Source organism: Numida meleagris, chromosome 18 (genome assembly GCF_002078875.1).
Source record: "Numida meleagris isolate 19003 breed g44 Domestic line chromosome 18, NumMel1.0, whole genome shotgun sequence".
Taxonomy (NCBI): domain Eukaryota; kingdom Metazoa; phylum Chordata; class Aves; order Galliformes; family Numididae; genus Numida; species Numida meleagris.
Window position 1 is genome coordinate 8,047,474 of NC_034426.1, and position 25,287 is coordinate 8,072,760.

Below are 25,287 nucleotides of genomic sequence, written 5' to 3' on the forward strand. Positions count from 1 at the left end.
TTAGGCTGACACTGTTACTGGAGCGAGGATATTCCAAAAGACCTAATTCAAAGTATTTATTTTCTGCATCCCCACGCCTGCCTCTCCTCACACATTAGATGATTTTTCAGCGAGGCTGTGTGCTTTCCGTCCTCTTGACCTCTGCCTTATTCCAGAGGGAAAGGAGCCCTGGAGAAAGAGAAGCTGAAGGAGATGCGCCTGCCAGGCTTCTCTCGGCAGCCAGCAGACGGCCTCAGCAAACCTGGAGGTTTATTTCCCCAGAAGTCTTTTATAAAAGGCACAAGCAGAAAGCACCCAGAGATTGGAGCACAGCATTCTTCATGTGTATCCCATCACACGGCACAGTGCGATCATAAAAAAAAATGGTGGAATGAGCCAACAATCTGCCTGGGAGCTGGAGACAGAAAGCTGCGTAATAATTAGGAGCCAGGGAGAACGCAGGAATCACCACGCCGCATTGTCCGTCACACCTCCCTGCTATTTAGTTATTGTTTCCAATCCTGGCTGGAGATGCAGGTGTCTGCAGATGGAGTGATAAACCCTACAGCCCACAGGCCGATACAATCTCGCCTTGCTCCTTACAAAGGTATTTTTCCAAATCTCTAATTTCTATCCACATAGTGCTAGGGTGCTGTTCGGGAGCATACGCTAACAAGTAGAGCACCTGTCCATCCTTCGATGACACATGAACAAATTAAGCAGCAAAAAGCCCCTGCCTATCTGCAGTTCTGATCACTGCCCTACGATGTGAATACTGCTTGATTCCATATTAATGTGTTGTCCTTGCCTTGGGGTTTTTTGGTTTTGTCTTTTGGGGCATTTTTTTATTTTTGCTAGCTTGAAGGAGTACAGAGGTGAAAGAGAATGTATTTGTGGGTGGAAAAGAACTGGCTTAAAAATAAAAGATGGGTGGTATCTGATTTGGCAATTTTGCATGTCTAATCTAAAATCCTTCTGTCACTGTTGGGAATAAATGCATTGTATTAGATGAAAGCCAAAAGAAAACAGGCCCTTCACTTCTATTAGCAATTATTTCTTCAGAAAGCTAATGGAGAAGATTTCCTACAAACATTTGCATTTGGAAGACAAATATATACTTGCAGAGCTGTGTCAACACTGAGATCCCAAGCACAATAGCACAGGTGCAAAAGAATATCCATTTATAAAACAGTATTTTCAAACACCTCACTACTGTTACTCAAACACTGAATCCCTGATGTTTTAGAAGATGGGAGGTGGGTTTTGGCGTGGTGTTCTCCACCTCTCATTGCTTCACACAGAGAACCACAGCTTTTGATTCCTACTGCACGGCGATGGTGTTCCTCTGCCCACCCCGTGCTGCAGCACTGGCTGACACCTGACCTCCGGACACAGCACCGACCTCACTTTCTCTTTCATGTGCAGGAAGCTTCAGCTCCACTTTCTCAAAGACCTTGTGACAGTTTTCTCAAGAAGCTGTTTAGACGGAAATAGGGGTTAAAGTTGTCATAAGCTCATTCCAAAATGTTTTCTCGTACGATGTGCTTTATGTATGAATAACCATAGATGAGAAGTGAGTAATTCTCGAGGATTTCCTGCTTATTTTTCAAACTGGCATTAATCCCTGGTTAACAGATAACATCTGAAATCAATGGAACATCTTGCATGTACCGAACCCACAGAAGTCTATGCACCAAGCAGACAGTAATTAGTATGCATCTCCCGGCAAAGCTGATTTTTTGTAATCCATAATGTGAGGTGTACAGTTAGTTTAAGTTAACGACTGCTTTACTGTGTGGTTTTTTCAAATCCACAGAGATGATTAAAATCCAGTTTAAAGGGACCTGATGTCCTAGATGCAAAAAGAATAATAGAATTCCTGCAGCTTCGTTTTACCTGACAGACACATCTGCCTTAGCGTAGAGCTTCCTGCTTTTCCTGCATTCTGTTTGGGAAACGATACGCTTCTTTCAGGACAGAAACGTTAAAAAATACAGCGAATACATGCATAAAAGGAAAAACCAGTACAGATGTAGACTGTGGGTTAAGAGCTATTTATGCAGTATCAGAAGACTAAACCAGACTCTGGCCTGGCCATAAACTAAGCCCACGCCCTAAATGAGGTGCCAAGCCACAAAAAGCATTTGCGTCAACTGGGAATACAAGGAAAAGAAGGACTTCTAATTATAGGGCCTGGAAGCGGAAGCCCAGAGTGATTAGGAGTTGAGGCGCTGCTGTATGTTTATCTGGGAGCTTCCTCTCGCTAGCTCTCAGCCCGGGTTTGATAGATGAGGGTTGGCCTAAAGGGTGGGATTGGAGCTGCTGATGGTACACAGAGTTCTCCACAATCCGAAGGAGACGGAGACAGAATACTAAGGCTTCTGTGGCCTTGTAGGAACATAACTCTTTTCAGCTAGGCGTCAGCTGGTTAGCCCAAAAGGCAAAATTAGAGAGCAGCAAATCTCAGTTGGGTACTTGCTATAAAATCTGGGAAACCTTAGCAGCCTGAGCATCTCCACCACATCCTATTTATAACACCTATCGAACTGCATTGTTGTTTATTATATGCATACAAATGAGATGTGTACAATTTCACCTTGGGTTTAGGTTTCATGAGTAAATTCACTTTAAGTAATGTCATCTTTCAGAACAGCAGTTTTTTTTTTTTTCCTCCTTCCAAAACAATGTCATTTTGTAATTGCACGCTGAAGAGCTCAACAGATTGGAGTTGCACTGGATTTGTCCTAAAAACACTAAGAGCAGATTTTAGGAAAGCAGCCATACATACCAAGCTTACATGGTCTGTTTCTATGAAACGTGTAACCTACCCATGAACAGTAGCTTTATTTCTGCTCACTTAATTCTTCTCTGAGGCTGATACTAATCAAAATATATCCAAATATTAGTGCTTCTGAGCCTGTGCATGCTTCTGAGTGTAACACAAATGCCATCTCTACAACATTTGGTCTCTGAAAACTGAATTAAATACGGAAAACCTGACTTTAACATCAAAATTCACTAAGAAAAATTGAGTGCATAAAGATACCCAAATTAATTGACAGTATATATTAAGAAACAATCAGTGAGTCAGAGAAACAGAAAAAAAAAGTGATCTTGTAACTGAGTGAGTTAGTGAGCAATCTGGCGATTGCTATACACTCTCACACTCTCGGGACAGTTATATATTTAATCCAAATATTTGGAGTTTGAGGTGGATGTATGGAATCCGCCAGCCCTTTGCTATGTCTCCCAGGCAGCTCAGCAGTACGCTTTATGGGCTAGTCAGCAGTTTCAAACACTACAGCTGATGGCCCAATAAATACTAAACCTCGATCAGGATGGGTTTCTCCCTCCCCAAGCTGAGGAACGCACACCGAGGGCAGCAGAGTAAATGAGGGAGAAAGATCAAAGGGAGCAGACTCCTTTTCTTGCAGCCCTGCTTGTAACTCCTCCACAAGGGACACAAATCCACAGCCACCACTGTTACGTTGGTGTTTGGGGCTTTGCTCCAGTCGCACAGACTGCAGTAAACATTGTTACTGCTGCAATATATTATTGTGTTTTTCTCTTTTAATTGGAATTACAATGAAATGAACGTTACAGAGGGAGGATAAAATCCTGACCTCCTTGAAGGCTGCAGAGCTTTTGCCACCACATTCAAGGTGGGAAAAAAATTGACCCTTTTTATATATTTGTGCGTCTTTAATCCTAAATGACATTAACAACTCATTAACAATGCCTGCTGTGCTAAATGACTGTTCCGATAATAACTTTAACGTATTTTAGAATTAATTACAAACCTATGAAGTATCAAAACAGAGTATATTCACCACCAGTGATACCAGTGAGCAGATCAACCTCTACCAGTGTCCACACGTCTCTTCAATATACTCAGCATTATATTGAAATTCACCTTTTTTACCTGTGACTTTGACAAATTTTAATAAAACGCAAGATTTCTATAAAAAGGCGGGGAAAAAAATCTATACAAAGTTAGTTGACCATGTAAAGGTGACTGAGAAGCAACCTCCAAGAAATCATGAGATTTTATGCGCTCGCATGAAAGTAGCTATGGAAAAATTAAATAGATTATAAACAATGCTAGGTTAGGACAATTGCATATTTTTAAGCTTAAAGAAACAAAGACCTAAAAACTCCTTTGATCCTGAAGGTTGGGAATCTGAGACTACAAAAAGCACTGAAACTTAGAAAAAAGGACAGAAACAGCATATAGTGAAAGATGGGACACCAAGATTCTCCTCTTCAAGGCTTCATATCAAAGGGAGAATTGCTGGCAGCAAGGGAAAAAGCTTACACATGGTGGATATCGATTATTTTTATAAAAGTTCTACCTGCAGTAAAGAATAGATTCAAGCACTCCATTCCAGCAGTAAAATATTTGCATGAAGATATCAAACTGAGAAACATTTCCTGTGTTCTTCCCCCTCTCAAATATCAGAACTCTGAAAGAGGAAATGGGCTCTATTCAAACTTTCTAGGAAATCCTACTGCTACATTTACTGATTTCTGGCTTGGGGGTAAATTTCAACAGTTTGAGTCAAAAAATAAAAGGCAAAATAGAGAAAAAATAGAGAAAAAGCAAGGAATCATTCTGTCACTGAAGAGCTACCCCTTTTTTTACTCCAGATGACACATCCAGGAGGGTGATGTTCCAAAGTAAGATTCATCTTACCAATTTGTTAAGAAAGCTGCAGTCATTACAGGAGTCCAAGCACAGATGAGGTGCTGGCTGCAGGCAAATCAGTGTTTAGTACATCAGTTTGCTATGATAACAGGCACCTCCAATCCTTAAGTAATCTACATGCTTAATAAAAGTCTGATTCCACAGTTTAGGAAGTAAAAAAAAAAAAAAAAAAAAAAAAAAAGTTAAACTGTATGGCACTATCAATGCTTTCCAACAATCAAATCAGGTATTTTTCTGCCCACTTGCTCCGATCAATGGGAAAGACTTCTGCAGGGACATTTCAATTTAAACCTCTTTAACTATTAACTCAAGGCCACCATCACATTTCAATATAGAACATTTAAATAATCAGAGGAATTTCAGGTCCGTTAAAGGTGCAGTCAGGCATCCAAAGGGGTATACAGCTTCATCTGTTTTACTGCTGGTCCAACATTAATTTTCTCATTATTAATGGACGGAAGAACTCTTTTGTAGCCAAGGAAACATAATTATTTAAAATTCAGATGCGTTGCACTTCACAGCTCTCAGTCACTAAACTGGTAGGAGTAACACTTTTGGAAAGCAGATAATTTATTCCTCACATTTTAAAGAAAAACATATTTATGAAGAATAGCACTTTCAGCCTTTCATTACCTTATTTGTAAACTTTCTCTCTGACATTTAAATGGCCATAACTAAAGAACAACGACAAAATCTAAGTACAGAAAGGAGCTGGGTCTGACATTTCATTTCCTGGTTCCAGCAACGGAGTCAGAACCAGGGATCCTATGTAACATCCCTCGCTGACACGGAGTTGCTGCGTGACCTTCAGTGGATGACAGCTTCTCAATCTTTCAGCTTACCTAAAATTAGCTTTCAATCCCTAACATTACAAGCCTGGATTTCTTACAATTCCTTTTCAATGTACCTTTCTTTTTAACCACCCCTACTGTAATAAACCGGATTGCAATCACAGCAATAGCTTTGATTTCTGCTCTTTGTTTCCTATACTGTTTGCAAACTTTTTTTCTAGCCCCTTCTCCTTGCATTGCTGGAATTACGCCACTATTCATTCAATTAATTACCCACAACTTGAATAGTCTCCCACTTCTTTTTCACCGAGAACTCCTTTCTTCCTCTCTTAACCTGTTTCTTTGAAATCTTTGTTAACATTAATAATCTTGCCCTTAACTCGACAGGAATCAAGTCTTACTTCCAATACCTTTCCTGCTGCACATACAAACTTTCTTGGTCCAAACATTCATCCTGTTCTGAACTTGCAAGGTAGCTGTATGAATTTACACTTCTGTACATAATATGTATTTACTGTATGTAATAGTATTGATATATATTACTTAATATATTATTAGAATGTACCTTCCTCATCCCATAAATTCAAAAGCTGTGCTACTACCAAACTGAAAGTGTATTTAGGTATTGCTACAGGAATGTTTTATAGTATCTCCAGCTTCTTTTTAAGAGCTTACACTGAAAAATGTTGCTTTTAATTACACCTCCTCAGATGGTAAGAAGAACATGACAGGACCCTGCAGCTGACAAACTTCTGTGGACACATGTAAGGTGCGTACAGAAAAGCTTGTACTCAAACAGGCCATCCCAAGAGAAGACCACCACTACGCTTCTGTAACAAAACGTCCTTTCCAGGGGCTGTAAGTCTAGCTACTTGCCTCAACAAAATTGAAGCACAAGCTCCCAAAAAAAGAAAATAAAAAAATCCAGTACCGGATAATTCTCATCTTTCCCGGCTACCCACAGCCACCTACTGGATTTCATGCAGATACAGCTCTTGGCAGTGAAGCCTTCCCTCCCCAGCATAACTGAGAAACGAGACAATGCCTACAGTAACAGACACAAATGATTTACATTTCAAGTAGGTGCACGAGCTTCTGCTCTTAACTCGACTCCCAAACCAATCCTCACGGTGCCTGACTGATGGGGGACAGCAAACGCAAACACTTGAAATGGGGCAAAATCTGGAAGTCCTGCATCAGTTACCGGCTTGTACCATTACAGTTCCTCTGCAGCTATGATTTCCCGCAGGAATCCATGCCCAGGGCTGTGCCTGCCACCCAAGGGAGGCCCAGGTGCCAGGCAGCCAGTGGGAGCAGGGCCCGCTGCCTCCACTCAAGCACAGCACTGCTGATGAGCACGGGTGGAAAAGGGAATTCAGGCCTAAGTGCCATTCCCCATTTTGTCTCTCCCAGTAGCTCAGCCTACCCTCCAAAATTATCCACTAGATCGGTGTGCTTAACCTCATGCTTCCACAGAATGCAAGTGCAGAGGAAGAAGATGGACAGACGATGTTCCTCAGAATCAAACTTGACACATCGATATGCTCCAACTTAAGGAACATACTTAAAATGTAGGGCTGACTGCTCCATGCTTTTATCTATAAATTGCTAAAATGATTTTTTCACATTCCCCTCACTTACACTTAAGCATCGTTAAGACCTCATGACTGAGGAGCATTACAGCAATCAGCACGGAGCTCGCAAAGTGCTCTGCTGCGTGGAGGTTAAAAACAACTGATAAGTATGGTAGTCCTGCAAAGGTCTGATTCACATTATCTTCAGCTAAGGAGAGCCTGGTTCTGCTCCTTGGGATAAGCCAGAAATTGTTCTCCACTTATGTAAGACTATCCCAATTCAATGGCACAGAAGAATACAGAAAATCAAAGGCAATACGGCCACGTGATTAGTTGCCACGGCGGATAGCTGGCATCGCTCTAACGCTTGTAAGGAATGGTGCCAGCTTTAGGAACAAAAATTAACTGTCTCAAATTTCTATAAGAGCTGAGAGGCAAGTATCTGAGCAACCTGGCAGAAACACAGCGTACTGCCTGGAAAAATGCTACCAGAGTTCAACTGGAGGCGGGGGATTTTACTTCAGACATCGAGGTTATTCACCCCGACACCCACTTACAGCACGAATCCAGCAGCCAGAAAGCGAGGAGATTTCTCAGCTTTGTAAAGCACATTCTCTTCTTGCCTTACCGCCGCTGACTCCACCACAATCCTGCCTGAGAACTTACACCGCCAGAACGTACAAATTAACTGCAACAGACTACAAATGACATTTCTACCTAATTTTCATACGAAACTCTCCTTCTGCAGCCCACGCCACGGTGTAACGTACACGTGGGCTGCAATCTCCCCTCAGTCTTACAAAGTCACTGTGGTGAAAAATAAAAATGAAAAAACAAAAGCACACCAGCAAAGCGCTAGCGCTGCCTGGGAAGGAGACAGCACAGCGTGCACTGCCTGCGCTCTCCTGCAGCACCCTCCGCTCACAGGGCTGCTGCTGGTGCTGTGCTCCCACAGCGTACGCGTCAGGGAGAGCAGATGATATAAAACATACCTTCCTCTGCAAGCAGGAGAGGAGCCGGCCCTTCCTCCCCTCTGCAGGGAGGAGAGAACGAAACTTATTGACCCATGCACTAGATAAATGAACAGACTATCCATTAACCAGTGAATTGCAGAGAATGAAATTATGTTAGAGACAATAAAATGAATATGATTTTAAAGTGTTCATTAAAACTGTCACCAACAATCTGAAATTTAACCTATAAACCACAGCTATCATTCATATAACATACAAAAAGCTTGCCAAAAACCATCATTAACCTGTACAATGATCAATAATTTTGACATACAGTAGATTTTGTTTTAAACCGAAATACCTATAATTGATTATAAAATATTTTCCTAGACATGACAAGAAAGCAGCTGAGCCTGGCCACACGTTCATTAGCTGAAAACCTTAGTGCTGGAGAACGTGCAGCATCCAGGTATCAGCAACAAAATCTCCGCAACTGGAGAGCACGTTCTTGGGCAGTCAAAATCCAGACAGAAGTTGTACCAGCAGGACATACTGCATTTCAACTGAAAAAAACTTGATTTTATCAATGTCTATTTGATTAAAGACAAAATGTTAAACATGGAGGGTCAAAATGCTGATTTATTAATTACACACTACCAAATTCTTATTCTCGTTTCGGTGTATCTATGAAAAGGCAATGTGGGGGTAAAATGCACTCTTGTGTTAAATCTAGTTGAATCAAAACTCAAGTTAACCTAAAACGAGAATATTCACCTTTGTGCTTGATATTTCTATACATCCTACAAAATCCTAATTATATGACTCCAAACCATACCAAACAGACAGAATCTACCTGTTAGCTCTAATGTTGAATGTAAATATTGAGAAGTTCCTTTTTCAAATAACCTTAAAACCCTGTCCCATATCTTGTAGATGGAAGATACTACAGCCGGAAATGTATTTTGTCTAAAGGAAAAAAAAAAAGTAAAAGCGAAAATAAATAAAAAAGGTACAGAGAATTAAAAACCAGAGGGTTTGGAGCAGCTGGGTTAGACTCAAAGGCTGAGCCCGCTGCTTCCCAGCACGTTTACAGCCCAGCATCATTTCAGGTCTTCACATTAGGAAGAAGGTGAGAAGAACTGTTATAATTTCAAACACTGCAAGATTTGTATTAAAACCCTGTATCTGTGCAACTTCCTGAGTTCCAGTAATTTACTATTCATCATCTTCAAAACACTAGTAAGACTATACACTAAACACCAAAACGTTCCACATTTAAATAAGAAGTTAAAATAGAAAAGGAGGCTTTCAGCATCACCGTATATAACACTTTATAAAGTCTGGCGTGTCTATAAAACGTTCTGTTTTCCAACAGGGTGGAGGGGAAACTGTATTACAGTTTATCCTGAAATGTGCCTAATAGAAATGGTAATATAATGCAAAACCCGATCTGTATGGAAGTGATTTCTGAAACACTGATCTTATTTCCTTCCTTATGGATTCTATTTTGATTGCATTATCTATGGTTTTACAGAACTTGCACAAGTGTGGACAACAATGTATTTAGTAACTAATATTCAGCGTGAGCACAAATAAAATGTCTGTAATTTTCTTTTAAATGCGCCGAAGTAAAGACAATTTACCAAAATAAAACCGCAGCCCCGTAGTCTCTAAAATTACTCTTAAAAGCAAGTGTAGCCATTTCGATAGGATGGATGGATGTGTATAATTTACACACAAGTTGGTTTTAATTATCACAGTTCATAAAGGCCTTTATACCTCAGATCTGTCAAAACGAACGGAGGAATTTTGTTAGTTTTCAACGTGGTAAGAATCTATAAAAAGATCCTCCCTTCCAGCCTCCTGCAGCTAAGATCCTTCAAGCACGTGCAGTTTGCTGAAAGAGCTCTGAAGCAGATCCCGGATTGCACGATGCTTATCGGCTGCGCGATTTACAGACATTATGCATCTGAGGAGTCTCACCAGTGGCGACTCCGTTTCAAGTCTGAGGGGACTACCTCACACCACCCAGATCGTCCCGTCCGAATCACAGCGCCGAGCCGCAGCGCTGCCTGCCAACATCATAAATGCTGCCATTAAAATATTTGTTTTAATTCTGACCTCAGAGTCACAGCTAATAAACAAGAAAGGCAAGGAGAAATTGAAAAACAAACTAAATGCAGCTGTTGGACTGGACGTTTCACAACGGCGTATAACTGCATCCTTTAATTTCACGTCTATGAATAGAAGCCATACACCACAGCCTGCGTGCAGCCAGTCCACCAAGCAGCGTCTGCTTCTGAGTTCACTTTGCAGCGTTATTCCGTCACGTCAATTTCACTGTATTTTTAACTTCTCCTTCGAGATGCGGTCTGTAAACAATGTCTGTTTGCTGGTGGTTTCTCATTAGAACACATTCGAGCAACGGACGGCATTTGTGTCATTTTTCCATCACCTTTCTCACACACAAGGGGCACAGAATTTTTTTGCGGACGTACAATGTGTGCTTGCATGTGTGTCAGCCCGGAGCCCATTGAAGTGTGTCCAGTGACTGGATGATGAATGCTGCACAAATGATGCATTACGAAACCCCACAAAAGAACGAGATACAGGGGAGCGCAGCACAGAGCTCCTGCTATTCCAGACTTCCCCAAACTCACTCATGCACCTTTAAAAACAAAAGCATGGGTGGTTGGTTTTTTCTTTCTTTTTTTTCCATTACGCCTTTATAAAAATCCACGCAAATAATTTGCCAAAATGCCTAGGATTAAAAATATGTACTAGGTAGAGAATCAGGAACCTGAACATACTTGAAAGTAATCCGTTCAGAAATGGTAGAAGGAGGCCACATTCTTTTAAAATCGTACATAAAAATGAAGAATCAGGTGAATAACAATTAGGATAGTATGAAAACTGCGGTTTCCAATTCAGTTTGGAATATATTCCCCACGTATAGAGGAACAGCATAACAATAATTTGGAAAAAAAAAAAAATGTATACACTTTGATGTGCTTTTCAAACATGAAACAATTCTCCCCTGCTCAGTTTTCAGCTTCTTACATGAAAAGATAAAAAAAATAACATCTCATTGCCCTCCAAAACTAAACGCTTTCTTTCTTTTCGGGGTGGGGAGCAAATGCGCATTGAAAAATAATAATAACGGTAACAACCATTTCTTTTAATCGTGGAAATCCAAAATCCAAATAATATATACCCTATGAAGTTTGTGTTTGGGATGGCTTACAAAACACGAGAGGCAGCAGTCCTCACGCCTCCCAGATCACGTTTCGTCTTAATTCTCAATCTGGGATACTTGCACCCACAACTTCACTTGAGTCCCAAGACCCTACATGAAAGTAACACAACAAATGCTTTGGACCAATATTAAAGGGAATAGCAAAAAACCCCAAAACGCTTAAATGAAGCAGTACACAGAAATTTCCATAGCAGCTCATGCCAGAGGTCTGTGCAGACTAGTGTATTTATTGACTTTAACAACAGTGACTAACAACCATCTCAATGTCTACGATGGAAGAAAGTGAATTAGTTTTAATGGACTATGGCTGACATCAGAATTGGTGAGGTTTTTTCCTCCTCTCTAAGTTACAACATCAAATAATACAATATAATGAAAAATGAGGATGTTTGTACAGTTCTTTCAGTCTCCAGTCTAGACGCTCTCTATTTTAGATTTAATCCAGTTTATCATTGAGCAACTGATTCTAATTGGTAGCATTTAATCCTTTCCTTTCCCTCTTCTCATTTCCTCTCCCCATTTCAGACGCTGCATACACTTACAATTCCTGGCAGACCATCACCAAAATGTTAAAAGCTTGGAGGCTTTCCTCAAATTAAGTAATCCCCTATAGTGTATTCCTTCCTTTTGTGAACTTCCAAAATTTAGTCCGTGGCATTTTCATCCAGAGCATACATAATAAACTCCCCTTGATTTCCATTATGCAGCAGATAGGATTCTTCTGTGATACTGCACTGTGACATTCTGTAAACTGTTTGTGTGGTTTGTTGCTGTTGTTTATATGTATATATATATGAATTAGTCTCCTAATGACAAATTCATGCACAGAAAAACTTCCTAATAACCAAAGGAATCTTGTGAGAATTTTTATCCTGAGTACATTTTAAATATGGTTGAAATTCAACGACGATGAATACAAAGCTAAGTGTCAATACTGCTGTTTTCTATAATATAAAACTGTTCCAGGATGTGCAATTATTACTGTTCATACGTAACTGGTGTCTTTAAAATCTTACAGTTCTGGCATGCAAAATGCTAGATCACCACTGGCGGATGGGATGAAGACTATGTGGTCCCATTAATCACACTAACAGAGCATATAAAACATTCATCAAAAAAAAGCAATCATGCAGATGACTTATTTGTAACTCAGTTTATCCAGCGACATCCTAGGTTATTTTTGTGTAGCCAAGGTGCACTGGCTGCGATCCTACAGAAGACAGCCTTGTTCCTGGACCCACACTGAAGCTGTCCACATTTTTTCCACAAAGAAGTGTAATTAGGGAAAAAAAATGATATGTACACAAATGAATTCTGAAAAATTCATCTAAATTACCTGAATGCTAATTAGCAAACTGTACTACATTTTTGTGTGGACACTGTGCATCATAAACCAATCTTGAATTAATCTGAAAGTAAATAACCTTCACTTAACAAAAATAAACCACGCCAATACTACCGCTGAGTAAAAGCACCCACATAGAAGCTTAAAGTGATTTTCATTTAATAAGTGAATTCAAGTAACCATTCTTAGAGTCTTTTTGTGAGTATAAGCTTCTTGTTTCCGCTACATCAACATATGTGCCAGAGGTACAGGATTAAAGTCCCCAGTCCATGAGTATTACTTCACTTCCTTGTATTACTTAACTCTCCACTTGAAAGGTTTTAATAAAAGTCCTCCTAGAAGTTGGAAGCCTTCTTCCTTTGTCCAAAAATGAAAGAGTGGACCTGATGCTCTTACCCCAGCCTGCAGCATCTGCCTTTCCCTGACACCCACAGTGCCCCCTGCCTACGCTCAGGAACGTTATTTCAGAAGTCTGTTAGCTTATTAGACAACTGGCTTTTCAGAGCAGTCATAGACATCATTAAAGGAAAAAGCCACCTGTACGCCAAGTTTACTCTGTATTTGCATCTCTCTAAAACAGAAAAGAAAAAAAAAATTCAGAGGTTTGTCTTGAATCTGAACAAAAGGTGGATCTAAAGAAGTCGTTACAGAAATGTCTCCAGAGCACAATGAAATACTGTGCAGACACCTCTGCTTGTTCCTTCATGATTTGGCCTTGTAATGCAGCTGATGCCAAAGGCTGCACTTACAGCAAGTTCTGGTTGCCACTCGACCCCGCTCAGACATCCACACCAATTATTTGCCTTGCAGAGGAATAAAAAGGAATTCTTTTTGGTTTCTAAAAGAAAAACTGAGGGAACTCAAGACTTTGCCATTTACTAACATCAGCGAGTCACTTTTCCCTTCTGTTGGATTTCATCCCTAAACGAAGCACTATATTACTCCTTTCCAGGAACTATTCTAAGAACAAAATACGTAGATTCTGTCCTGGTAATTCCTCACAATTCATTGTCACATTCCTAGCAAGCACCTTGTTCAGAATGCAAACATGTAGCACCAACCCCCAGCATTATCTGACTGGGGATCGATACCTTCGAAACGTTCGTCGTGGCCACGGCACTCAGTTCCATTGCTCTGCTACACAGAAATCACACGTATCTGTATTTTATGTCCACTGAATGTCACTTGCTTCCACTATCAGTGGTGGGTTTTTGTTTGTTGTTGCTTTGTGGTGGTGTTTTTTTTTTAAGATAATGTTTAAGTTCTTACAGACCTCAAGAACCCACGAGCCCTTCAGATGAGACATGATGAAATCAAGATATTTGATCAGACACAGATAATAAAGCAGTTCACTAAAATAGATCACTGTCTGCCTTTTTGGCAGCAGCTTGCACTCGCCATGTCCTATTGCAGCTTCACAGACAGCACTTTGACTTATGAGTAAAGGTGCTTTTTCAGCCCAACCGGCCAACAGAAGATGACAGTATCAAAAGCCACTTCTTGTTTTGTTCTGCTTTGTAATGAAAGCAGCTGACTGGCAATACACCACGACATAATGGATTAAGATGATGTTACAATACTGGCTTCAAATGAAATTCTGCCTTGAAGCTAAATAAAGAAGCCAGGATACATTGTGAAGTGCTGCTTTCGTACTGGAAGCAGCTGAGGTAATGGTTTTCAACTGTTCCGCTATTGCTCTGTATCCAAGACATGCAGTATGATTCAGTACCTTGCTGTGAATCATCCCCCCAACAAATATCTCATAACACACGACTTGCAAACTGTCAAAAATAACGGATTGGAAAAAGCATCTTCCCTTCAATATCTTATTGCACCATTAGACCACAGGTAACTAACAGTCTGCTACATTACATGCAAAGGATCTTACTTCTGGTACCTGAGTAAAGCAAATGAGCCAGATTATGATATTAGCAATCCAATAATATGCAAACATATCCTTCAGTTAAAAAAAAATTAATTTGCTTTTGCATGAACATTGTTTGCCCTACATTTATATAATCATAAAATTGTCTTAAGAAGACATTCAATTAATACCTATAAAATATTCTGATTTAAGCAGCATTTTTGCTTAATTAGCATTACTTGACTATCATATTTATTACCTTCCTGCCACACTACAAAGCAAAAATAATACTGTTCTGGAATTGACATAGTTGATTCTCACTTATATTCAAAGAGTTCCACAACAAAATCTCTTAAGTAACAGAAGAAAAAACGAGCAGATGAGAATACAGTTTTTTATGTCAAAAACTCACAGTGAAAATGCTGCGAACTGCACACAACTACTAAAGAGTTCTGACATAACAGATGGGATGTCAGAATAAGACCAACTGGTCACTAGAAGTGAAAACGTAAATGACAGACATTTAGCTTTATTCTTCAAACTGTGACTTCATCCCCAGGATCCCTGTGGCATTTGCTACATTTTAGAAATGGTTAATTTTGGCCGGAGGAAGCTGTTGATTCACTGGCCATTTCTTTCACTACTACTGCAATCAACCAAAACAATTTTTGCTGTCTTAAAATGGGATAATAAGCGTGTTAGTTGCCAAATGAAGATTTATTAACAGATGAGACCTCTGCTGCCCACAGTTATTCTTCACTTATTGAGAGGAATAGGTATTTGTGATGAGTTTCTTAAAAGTATTTTCAGATTAGAGATGACTTTACTTAGAAGAAAGAGGTACAACTGCAAACTTTTCAAGAACAAAACACACAACATTGCTTTAAGTTCCCTTAGAAACCAGTGTCAGTGAAGTCACTCATCTTTTTAATATTTATGGAGTAGTATAATTTAATAAGCATGCTGATCCTCTGGATACCTGTATGTCGGAACATCTGGATGCCGGGCCAGCAGGATACTCAACAGAAGAGATTTCCTTAGTGCTTCTGCTACATGTGAATTGCTAGACTCACTTATACCACAGCATAAAAGCTATTTCAGTTTGAAATTTGTAGAAGATTCAAATTAACCAGTGTATGACATTAGACACTGAACAGAACCGGTCAGTTACAATAGCAGTACGTGTATGTGTGGTTTGCTTTTTTAAAAAAAAAACAAAACAAAACTACTGCATTAAATGAATAAAGTAACTTACCACTAGGGTTAAAAGCCATGCAGCAAATAGGCTTTTCATGTGCGGGGAAGTGGGCCACAATACCATCACTGTCAGAGTCCTCACTGACAAGTACCTGCATAATATTAATGGAGACACGGTAAGGTTAGGAAATAAAAATACACTTAATTGAAAATATCACATTACTGACACAGGATTTGTTTTATAGGATACACACGGTGGAATGAACTTGAAATGTGACTGCATGTGAACTAAATACAATCTTCTGCAATTTTTTCAGAGAAAGAGTGAGAAACATTCAAGTACCTTACTACCACCAAGGAAGGATTACGCTCCCTATTTATTCATCCTATTCAAATAAGCAAAACTGGAAAACTATTACCACTTTGCTACAGTAAGTATAAATGGCTGCACAGAATCTGAGCCTGTGGGAGCAGAAGAGAAGGCACAGGGGAGACCTGACAGAGGCTTCATATACTTGAAGGGAGATTAAAAGCAGGAGGAAAAACACTTTTTACACAGGTAGGTAGTGATAGGACAAAAGGGAACGGTTTTAAACTAATAGAGGGGAGATTTAGATTAGTTGTCAGGGGGAAATTTTTCACTGAGAGGGTGGAGAGGTGCTGGCACACGCTGCCCAGAGAGCTGTGTGTGCTCCATCCCTGCTGCAGGAGTTCAGGGCCGGGTCAGATGGTGCCCTGGGCAGCCTGGTCTGATGCCTGATAGAGTGGTTGGCAGCCCTGCCTATGGAAGGGGGGCTGCAACTAAAAGTAGCCCTGGTGTCTAATTCTTTGTAAAGGAAAAGATATTCTTAAAGTTATGGAAGAGAACCAAAAGATGCGAGGATCAAACATATGCAAGACCTTAAGAAGCATTTTACTCCTTGGTTACATTATATTATAGGCTAAATGAAAAAGAGCAAGAAAGATCTATCAGAAAAGTACTTAAGAAAATGGTATCTGTGGTAAGCAAGAACCACCTTCTTAATACGGAGACAGTAAGTGCAAAATTCCCCATTTCAAGTTCAGAATAATTTGTTTGCTGCTTCCAAAACAATCCAAAATGTTTCTAATACTTCCTATTCCTAACAGATATCAGAATAATTTGAAGATATTTTTATGCTTCAAAAAGAGAAATCATCTTTAAATGTTTAAAGAAGTCACGTAATATGGATGCAGAGCCTGCGCCTGACTTACTTTAAACGTTCCAACTGCTTGGCACTGTCACATAAGCACAATTATGGTTTTGCTTTCCGTTGTCAGCATTCCGTGCTCATTCCAGAACCACTAACCAAAGGGTCTGGAGATCTTCCTAAGAGCTTTTCAAAGAAACTGTGTTCTTTTCTCAGGCTTGTATAAACTGCTATAATAACTTCTACACATCATCTTTGCACAACTTCCACTTTTGGGTAACAAAGACTTATCTTAAACATTTCACTAATTAAAAATACATGATAAAGTAGCATCATAAAACCAGCCGTACAAACCAAACTGGAGGGTTTCTAAACCCAGTCTGTTAAACAAAACGACTTAATCTAAGAAATCCAGAGATGTGTAGGTATCAGCAGCATCTCAATCGCTGCTAAAGATTCATAACACAACGTGTATTCTATTTCAGACTGTAAAGTGGATGGATTCTGCATGTGCTTTGTTGTTGTTCTTAAACTAATGATAACTGCACTGCCCTTATCATCACTGCTTACAGTCACCTTCCTGAAATAACATCTTCCATGGTTAAGCTACAAGTTTTTCGAAAATCTCCCGTTTTCACTATAGGAGCTGATTTTCAGATACAGCAAACTTATTTTAACTGCACTACGATTCCGTTGTTTGTGATAGGAATAAAAGGAAGAAGAATGTACTGGCATAACATCCAGGTGAGCTTAGCCAAGTCCAAACAAAACAAACAAAAGCAACAACAAAACCACTTTCCTGACTAAAAAACCTGGAAATCCTTGGATTCTGGAGAATTCAGCACTGCAGTTGTGAGCTCCCTAGCACTGTGGCCAGAGAGTGCAAATACCTGGTTGTGAGGCGCACAGATGGGAACACACTGTGCAACACAGCATGAATTTAAAGCAACTTTCTTCATATTTTTAAACCGAAATGAAAAAATCTTTGTTCCTGGAGCAGGAATGTATTTCTATTAAATCACCAACTTGTACTTAAATCCTCAGACTGCTCTGAAAGATTTGCCGTGCCCTTTCCCTACACTTCTGCACTGGAGAGTTAGGGCAAACATACATCACTTTTTACAATTTCAACACTACAAAGGATGGGGGAAAAAAAAATATCAGAGGAACTGCAGCAGTGGACTCAGCACACCACCAACCAGAGCCCCTCTGGACGGGTCCCCTCCAGCTTAGAGCCTGCCCAGCTCTAAAATCATAGCAGAGGTTTTTACCATCATATATAACCTAAAGAAAACAAAATCATGTGTAGGTAACACAAGGTGCTTTATACCAGAATATACTATTTTCTGCATTAAAGATCTTGAAATGGATGTAACTGCATCATCGCAATACTTGTCCCTGCTCACTGCAGGGGAGTTGGACCAGACGACCTTTAAAGGTCCCTTCCAACTCCAACAATTCCATGAAATAGTGCAGATTTCATGCAAGTAGGGACAAAGACTGGAGCTGTATAGTAACGGAGGAGGTATTCAAGGCCTCTTCCACACAGCTTCACAGATTTCAGAAAGCACTCTTGATGACTGCTAAGTGCCTGGGAAGGTGCTGGAGAGAACGGCATCGGTGGGTAGCGAGTGGCACATAAACCAGTGCTGACACTGCACAGCTTGCTCCTTTTGACCAGTTCAAGGCTTCTGACCACTGGAAAGAGTGGAGTTGGACATTTGTCTTGGAAATAAAACCAGCGGTACAAATTGCCTAATAACATGCACACGTTCTGTCAGAGATCTCAAAGGAAGCAGCTTGTTCAGTTTCCCAAAGCACAGAGGAGACAAATCCCACAGGAATCCCAAGGCTGCAATTTTTTTTCGGCCCAAACAAGCTCTGTTCTCCAAGGTAGTGGCCTCTTAACCACTGTGCTATTAACAGCAAAAGGCCCTACAAAGTCCTTCATTGAACAGAGTTCATAAATCTTTGCATTACACTTATAATTGCATCATTGCTGAGGTTCTTAAGGATGCTCAAGTATCTTCCTTGCAGAGTTCCCCATCATTACTCATAGAAACCCCATTTAAAAAAAAAAATAAAAAAACACAACTGACGAGAAACAACCACCAAGGCTCTCCTCCCAAGATGGAAATCACCACTGCCCATTGCTGATGCCCAAACATTGTCTCATTGAGAGAGCTTTCAAGAGGAGCCCAGCCTTGGCTGGACCCACTGAGCTCTCATGCCAGCTCTGTTCCAGTCCTGCAGAGCACTGAGGCTGGTAGGAGATGGATAAAGTCCTCTTTATCTCACTCTGAAAGAGAAACAGACATACACCTACGGGATCATTACATCTGCTATCAGAAAGCAGTGTTTGCACTCGGGGCAGGAGATAGCTTAAGCCGATGGTTTTTTCTCCTATGCAATATTTTTCTTCATTCGTTGCATTTTCCATGCTGCTGAACAGAAGCCACTAGTAATTATGACTTCAATTATTTTAATCCTTAGAGGCAAATTACACCACTTATCCCAGCAGAGACATGTTTTTAAATAAAACATGAAAGTAACCCAAATAAAAATGGACACAAATTTAATCACACAGGTCCTACTCTTAATAAAGTTAAGAAAGCATGATCTAAGCATCATAAAAACAAATAACTTTGGCAATATTTATAAATATGAGTATTATATAATAAAGAGATCTGTGCACATACACTTAAGATCTCTGGCTGATTTACACAGCTGAAGATGGGGCAGTGTCCACCCCAGTTCCTATGGCAAATGCACAAACCCCAGCCCCCCTCCAGCTGACCTCCCCAGACAGCCTCCTCCAACATATAGCCAAGGTCAAACATCAGTGGAAAAGGGCTAAAAGTGATAAATCTGTGGCATTAACTACTGCACTCCTTTTAATAGAATCCAGCATAAACTCAAAACAGCCTCATGCTCAGCCTGAACCATTTATCTGAGACAAAAATGTCTTCTTGACAAAAAACAGATCTCCTTTAATAAAGTAAGGCAGACAGTATTATGCTCTAAGGGAATCCTGTTGCTCTTTTTATATTTATATATAAAAAGAATTCTTCTGTAATACACGTAGATATAAAAAGTGAACAAAATTGATGCCAAATATATGAGCATTAGAACGTCAAATTAGCTTTTGTGAAAGCTGTTCTTCTAAATAAAAGCCCTGGTGTTAATGATCAGTGGAATTATGTATGTAGTTAAACTTTTATTATTGAATACACTTTACTCTTTTAGCTTTAGAATGAGTTTTCACTACAATTCTTGCTCCTGATAAGCATCTTTACTTGGTTCAATTGTTATCAGCTTCTCACCAAAAAAAACGAACTTTTGAAACTGCAGCTGTGTACAGTTTTTCTGAAAATTCCTCTATAATGCAGTAAAAAGTTAATAGGGAACAAAAAAAGGACCAATCACGTTTTAAAACTGAAAAACAATAAGATAACGCGTTGATCTTTTTAAGTTATTTTTTAAAATATTTACTCAAATATTTTCCACGCGCGGTGAAAGCAACACCATGATGCACCATCGACCACGTCGCTCTGTCACCAGCATTAAGCACCAAGTTCTGTCGTTTTTAAACGGCCAAATATTTCTCTGTCAACTAAATGTTGGATGTTTAACAGATTTACATTCCGTCACAAAACTGGAGACTTTTGAGAAAGGTCATTATTGCAGCCTACATGTGGGTGGCCTGCTTGATGAATTAATTAAGGATACAGAAACAAAGGTTGAAAGAAAATAATTTTCCGTTTAAACTCAAGCCACTAAGGTCTTACACATTTAATTCCAATTATTGAAGAAGAGGACATCTGTACAGCTTTAGCTTTATCCATTTCAACTAATTAACGGATTCAAATAAATAGTCATTACGTGTAACTGAAAAGTTTGCTAACACTTCATTAGAAGGAAGTTTAAACAAGCGCACAGCCCTGTTAACATACTTTGGTTTACCACAAAGTTACTTGGGCATCTCAGTAATTATTTTTACTCCTTTTACAAATATATCATGACAGCCAACTCCAATACTTCAACATTCCTATGCATTTATTTAATGCTCCTTACTTCAAATTTTCTTAAAGTGGCCCCAATTCTGAAAGTAGGAACTATCAAACAGTTGTGGGGCACAAGATCTCACTACATCTACATTTGTAGACAGTATTAAAAGTATTTTCCCCACAGATCACATTAGGAGACATCCGTGATCTTTAATGGTGTGCTTCTTCGGAGGTAAGCTAGTATGTCAACCTATGCCACAGTGGTGCAGCACACTCCATGAGGTGTACTGAGTTCCATCTTGCATTCGTTGCATTGTGTATCTTTGACATGGCAGACTGAATAAAGAAATGGGTGAAAACTTGAAGCTGTACTTAGTCCTTCTGGCCCACGCACATCCAAACCATGGTAAACCTGCATAGCAGCACAAAAATCCACCCTGGTGAAAAAGTGCTTCCTTCTCCTTCAAAATGACACACTCACTTGCCTTACATTTGCTGCTTTTCTTTTCCATTTTCTTTCTCTTTCAAAAATGTCTTTCTTTCCTATTTTAGCTATATATTATATCTCAAAGATATATTTTATTACTTGGAAATCATTTTATTTCATCATAACACCCAGGCTGTGCAGGTAGATAGAAATCTTTATAGACATAAAGGAGGTGAGGCATCCCCTGGACATTAGGAGTCAGCTGATAAGAAAACAGCTCTCTGCCTCTGAAATTCCCTTGCTTAGGCTGCCAACCTCTGAAAATTATGTATGTGCACACACAAATACATTTACATAGTTGCTGGGCGAACCTATGTTGCAAGAGATGAAAGGTTTTCACACTGGAAGCGCAGTCCAGAAAACATATGGAAGGCATCATTACTTCTTGCAATTCTCGTACTTTGGGTGATCACTGGCAGCAAACCAATTTGCCACAGCAGAGTAAAATAATCTCAGAAATTCATGCCATGAAAAAGAATCAGTGCAGCTCCAACAGCCCTACAGATTTCACATCATTATGATGCCCAGCTGCCATTCCATGTTGAGGTTTATGTGCAATCACATTCAGTGCAATGAGATTGCTCGCTTCATTTAAAGGTCAGACTTGCTAAAATGCTTTCCTGAACCAAAGTTTGAAGCAATTACGCTATAAGAACGAGCCAGGACTACCCAGCTCATACCAAGATGCACAGCTAAACAGTGGCGTGTCATCCCTCACAGGCCTGCACAGGATCACTGCCAGTCACCTGGGGACAAATCAAGTTGTGTCACTGGCAAAGCCAGGGCCTGCCACCTCCAGAGCAGGCTGCGTGCACAGAACTTACATTTCTGCACGGCAATGGAAACCACCTGGCGTGAGGGACAGCAGCTCCATGGGACCACGAGCATGCACAGCGCTCCTCACACTGGGAGGTTCTTGACAGGGGTAGGTTGGATGACAGATGTTATTCAGAGCATATCCAAAATGTGTTTATTCTTAATAAACTTTCTCTTTCCTAGACCTACATTTTAGTATGAAAAAAATAGTAAAATGTCTTCTGTACCATGAAAATCCAACAACGCAAAAGAAACTTCTTTTTTGCAGAAAAAGCCAACAACATTAATTCTGAAACTGAGCCTTAGCACTGAAAATAAATGATTAACTTAATACTATTTTAAATTTTCAGATAACAAAAATATGAATCTAAGATGTGCAAACAATTAGGGTATCTAAATTAGAGCCTCCTTCCCTGGAGACTCAAGACCAAAATTATTTTACTAGAACTGATGGTTTATTTATGTTACAGCAGCATTATTTGGACAAGGCAAGCGTTATCATTTTTACAACTACTTTTCCATAGTGCCCTCTAGGCTTGATAGCTCCCTACTATAGTTAAGGTCAGAGGACAAGTTCATAAAACCTTTAAATCATACATAACAAGGCTTAAAACCTAAGATATATCATTTTTTTCCCTAGGTATATGAAGAAGAATCAAAGCACAGACAACGACCATCAGAAATAATGACTGCATTAAAAAAGGCTTCATAAGAAATTTATGAAGCAGAATTTTTCTTTTTCTTTTTTTTTTTTCTGGCAGTATAAGAAGAGTTAAAAGACCTTTTTTCCAGGAAACAAAAAAAAATCCCAAAGGTCAGACTTATTGTAAGATCTGACCTGGTGAGATGTTAGGTGAAATACATTCTTTTTCCCCATTCTCCTCCTCTTTCTTTTTTACAAATTTTATTGTAATTTTGCAAGAAGGGCCTCTGATGTTATATGAACAATCCCCATTTGGTGCTACATTACTTGGCTAAGTACTTCCAAAATGAATTCTCAGAACAACTACTTTTCAAACAGCACATTGAGGTTGTTTGGTTTATTTGTTTGTTTGTTTTTAAGAAGAATATTCTGTTTTCCTTTGAGATAAGAAAAGAACGCCATTTAACTACTGACTTGTCACTAATACCTTACTAAATTATCTGCAATAAACACCACAAACACAGGGAAAAACAGAAGTTAAAAGAAATTGTTTTTTTTTCCCTCTTTTAAATTCAGTAAATGTAAACATTCAGAGGAAAAAAATCTTACAAAAGAAATGAAGTCTGTGAGAGTCAGTATGAACACTGTCTCCAGGACCAGACACTTACAGCTGAAGTGACGGACATAAAGAAGCAAAAAAAGAAACAGATATCTGCTGTCTACCAAAGAGACAATTAGTTCAAAACATCCATTTAAAGTCTGTGGGACGACTGGACGGATTTTTCAGTAGATAATTTCGGCTGAGCACTGCACTGTATGTTACTATTGAAACGCTGCAAATACCTCACAGAACAGCACCATGCTTGATTACATCTTACTGCATGTAAAATGTAATTTATGTAAAATTATAAGCTTTTGTATTTAAGATCCACCTTCTTTTTTACAACGGAATTACACAATTCACCGCATTTCTACACAATCACATTTTCCTGCCATATTACACATTAATAAATATAATCAGACCACATACACATTTCAACCGATCAGCATAAATCAATGTCAATTACCAACAAGTGTTAGAGAAACAAAATCTGACACTTCACACTCGATGTTGTCAAAGTGCCATATAAATATGTTCTAAGGACAATATATATTTTGGCGTAGTTTCAGCCCCAAACAGGACTTTGTCACAGCTGTGTGTGTGCCTGTAAAAGTTCCCGACCAAGCGAAAAATCTCATTTCAGAAGCATAAGATACATTTTCCTACGACTTCTGTCAAAACAAATCCTCATTCTGTTTCTCTGCAAACTGCATTACCTGTCCTTCTGCCACGGTCTCTGTATCAATGATAGTGATGACACCAGGCACCAGAGGACTCCGGCGAACATTGCTATGAGCTAAAATTTCTTCTTCGGTCGCTCCCGAAGGCAGCGTCCCTGTCAGCTGCGTAACGACTTTCCCCACCATCGTGAGCCCGGTCTTTATCGTCTGTAAAAAGAAACAGAACCAGTAAATAATGTCTAGGGCTCTTTTGTGGATCTACTTTGATTTTTTTTTTTTCCTCAACACAATTAACATTATAACTAGACCGCACACACACATGAGAAGCACACGAGAAATGTTTTTGTTAGTGATACTTTAACTGCAAGATGCTGTGTGCAAGAGAAATCCCTTGAAAAGATTTAGCATCCTACCAACTCGACGTATTTGCTTTTATTTCTGATGTAAATGCTTCCAATACACTCTCAAAAAAACCCACAAAACTTCAGTGTTATCTGACTTGATGTTTTTCCTTTCTTTAGCTTTTTCCCCTTTGCTTCATCATTCAATCCTTCTAACTGCCCGTGCTCTGTACCCCTTGGGGTAAGTTCCTAAGAGCGCTACATGCAGAAACAGCTCCTGCAGTAATGGGGAATGCTGAAAATATCCTCCAGTGCAAAACACAAGGAATTCAGCCTCTGATGGACATGACAGACATGTCGTTTTCTCAGAAATTACGCATCTCGAGGCTTTAAAACTGAATACGAGACTCAGAGCCAACGAAATTAAAGACTCCGACCTCGAGGTGCTGGGAAGGACAACTCTGCAGAATGTGCACCCATCCCAATCACAAATAGCTTTCCACAGCCTGCATGTTTTCCAGACGTGGAATTGAAAATATACTAATGGCACTGACTTTTTTTTTTAATCTAAAGATGCTGAAGATTTTTTATTTTTTTATTATTATTTTTTTGTATTTCGGGAAAGTGAGACAGCACACACATTCGAGAAAATACATAGATTTAAAAAATACGCCAAGCACAACTTGAAATTATTTTCTCCTTGAATCAAGGACTGTGCCTTATTTGCCATGAAGAACTGTCCAGATTTATTATGCAATATAAATAAGAAATAGAAAAGGAGATCAGCACGGAATGACACTGTAACAAGGCAATTCTTAACTAAAAAGACAAGCTAAGCTGCCAGCTAAATTGAAAAGGAAAAAACGCTCAGCTCACAGG

The 25,287-nt window shown here is 39.5% G+C and overlaps 1 protein-coding gene across 7 annotated transcripts in view; it reads right to left on the reverse strand.

Moving 5' to 3' along the window:
* Positions 1-25,287, reverse strand: part of BCAS3 (BCAS3, microtubule associated cell migration factor) — a 312,898-nt gene that overhangs the window by 227,516 nt on the left and 60,095 nt on the right. For all 7 annotated transcript variants that reach the window (XM_021415884.1, XM_021415890.1, XM_021415885.1 and 4 more), the window contains exons 12-13: positions 24,104-24,274; positions 15,723-15,816 (exon numbers count right to left, since the gene is read on the reverse strand). In XM_021415884.1, the coding sequence (XP_021271559.1) occupies positions 15,723-15,816; positions 24,104-24,274 (265 nt within the window). The remainder of the gene's footprint in view (positions 1-15,722; positions 15,817-24,103; positions 24,275-25,287) is intronic.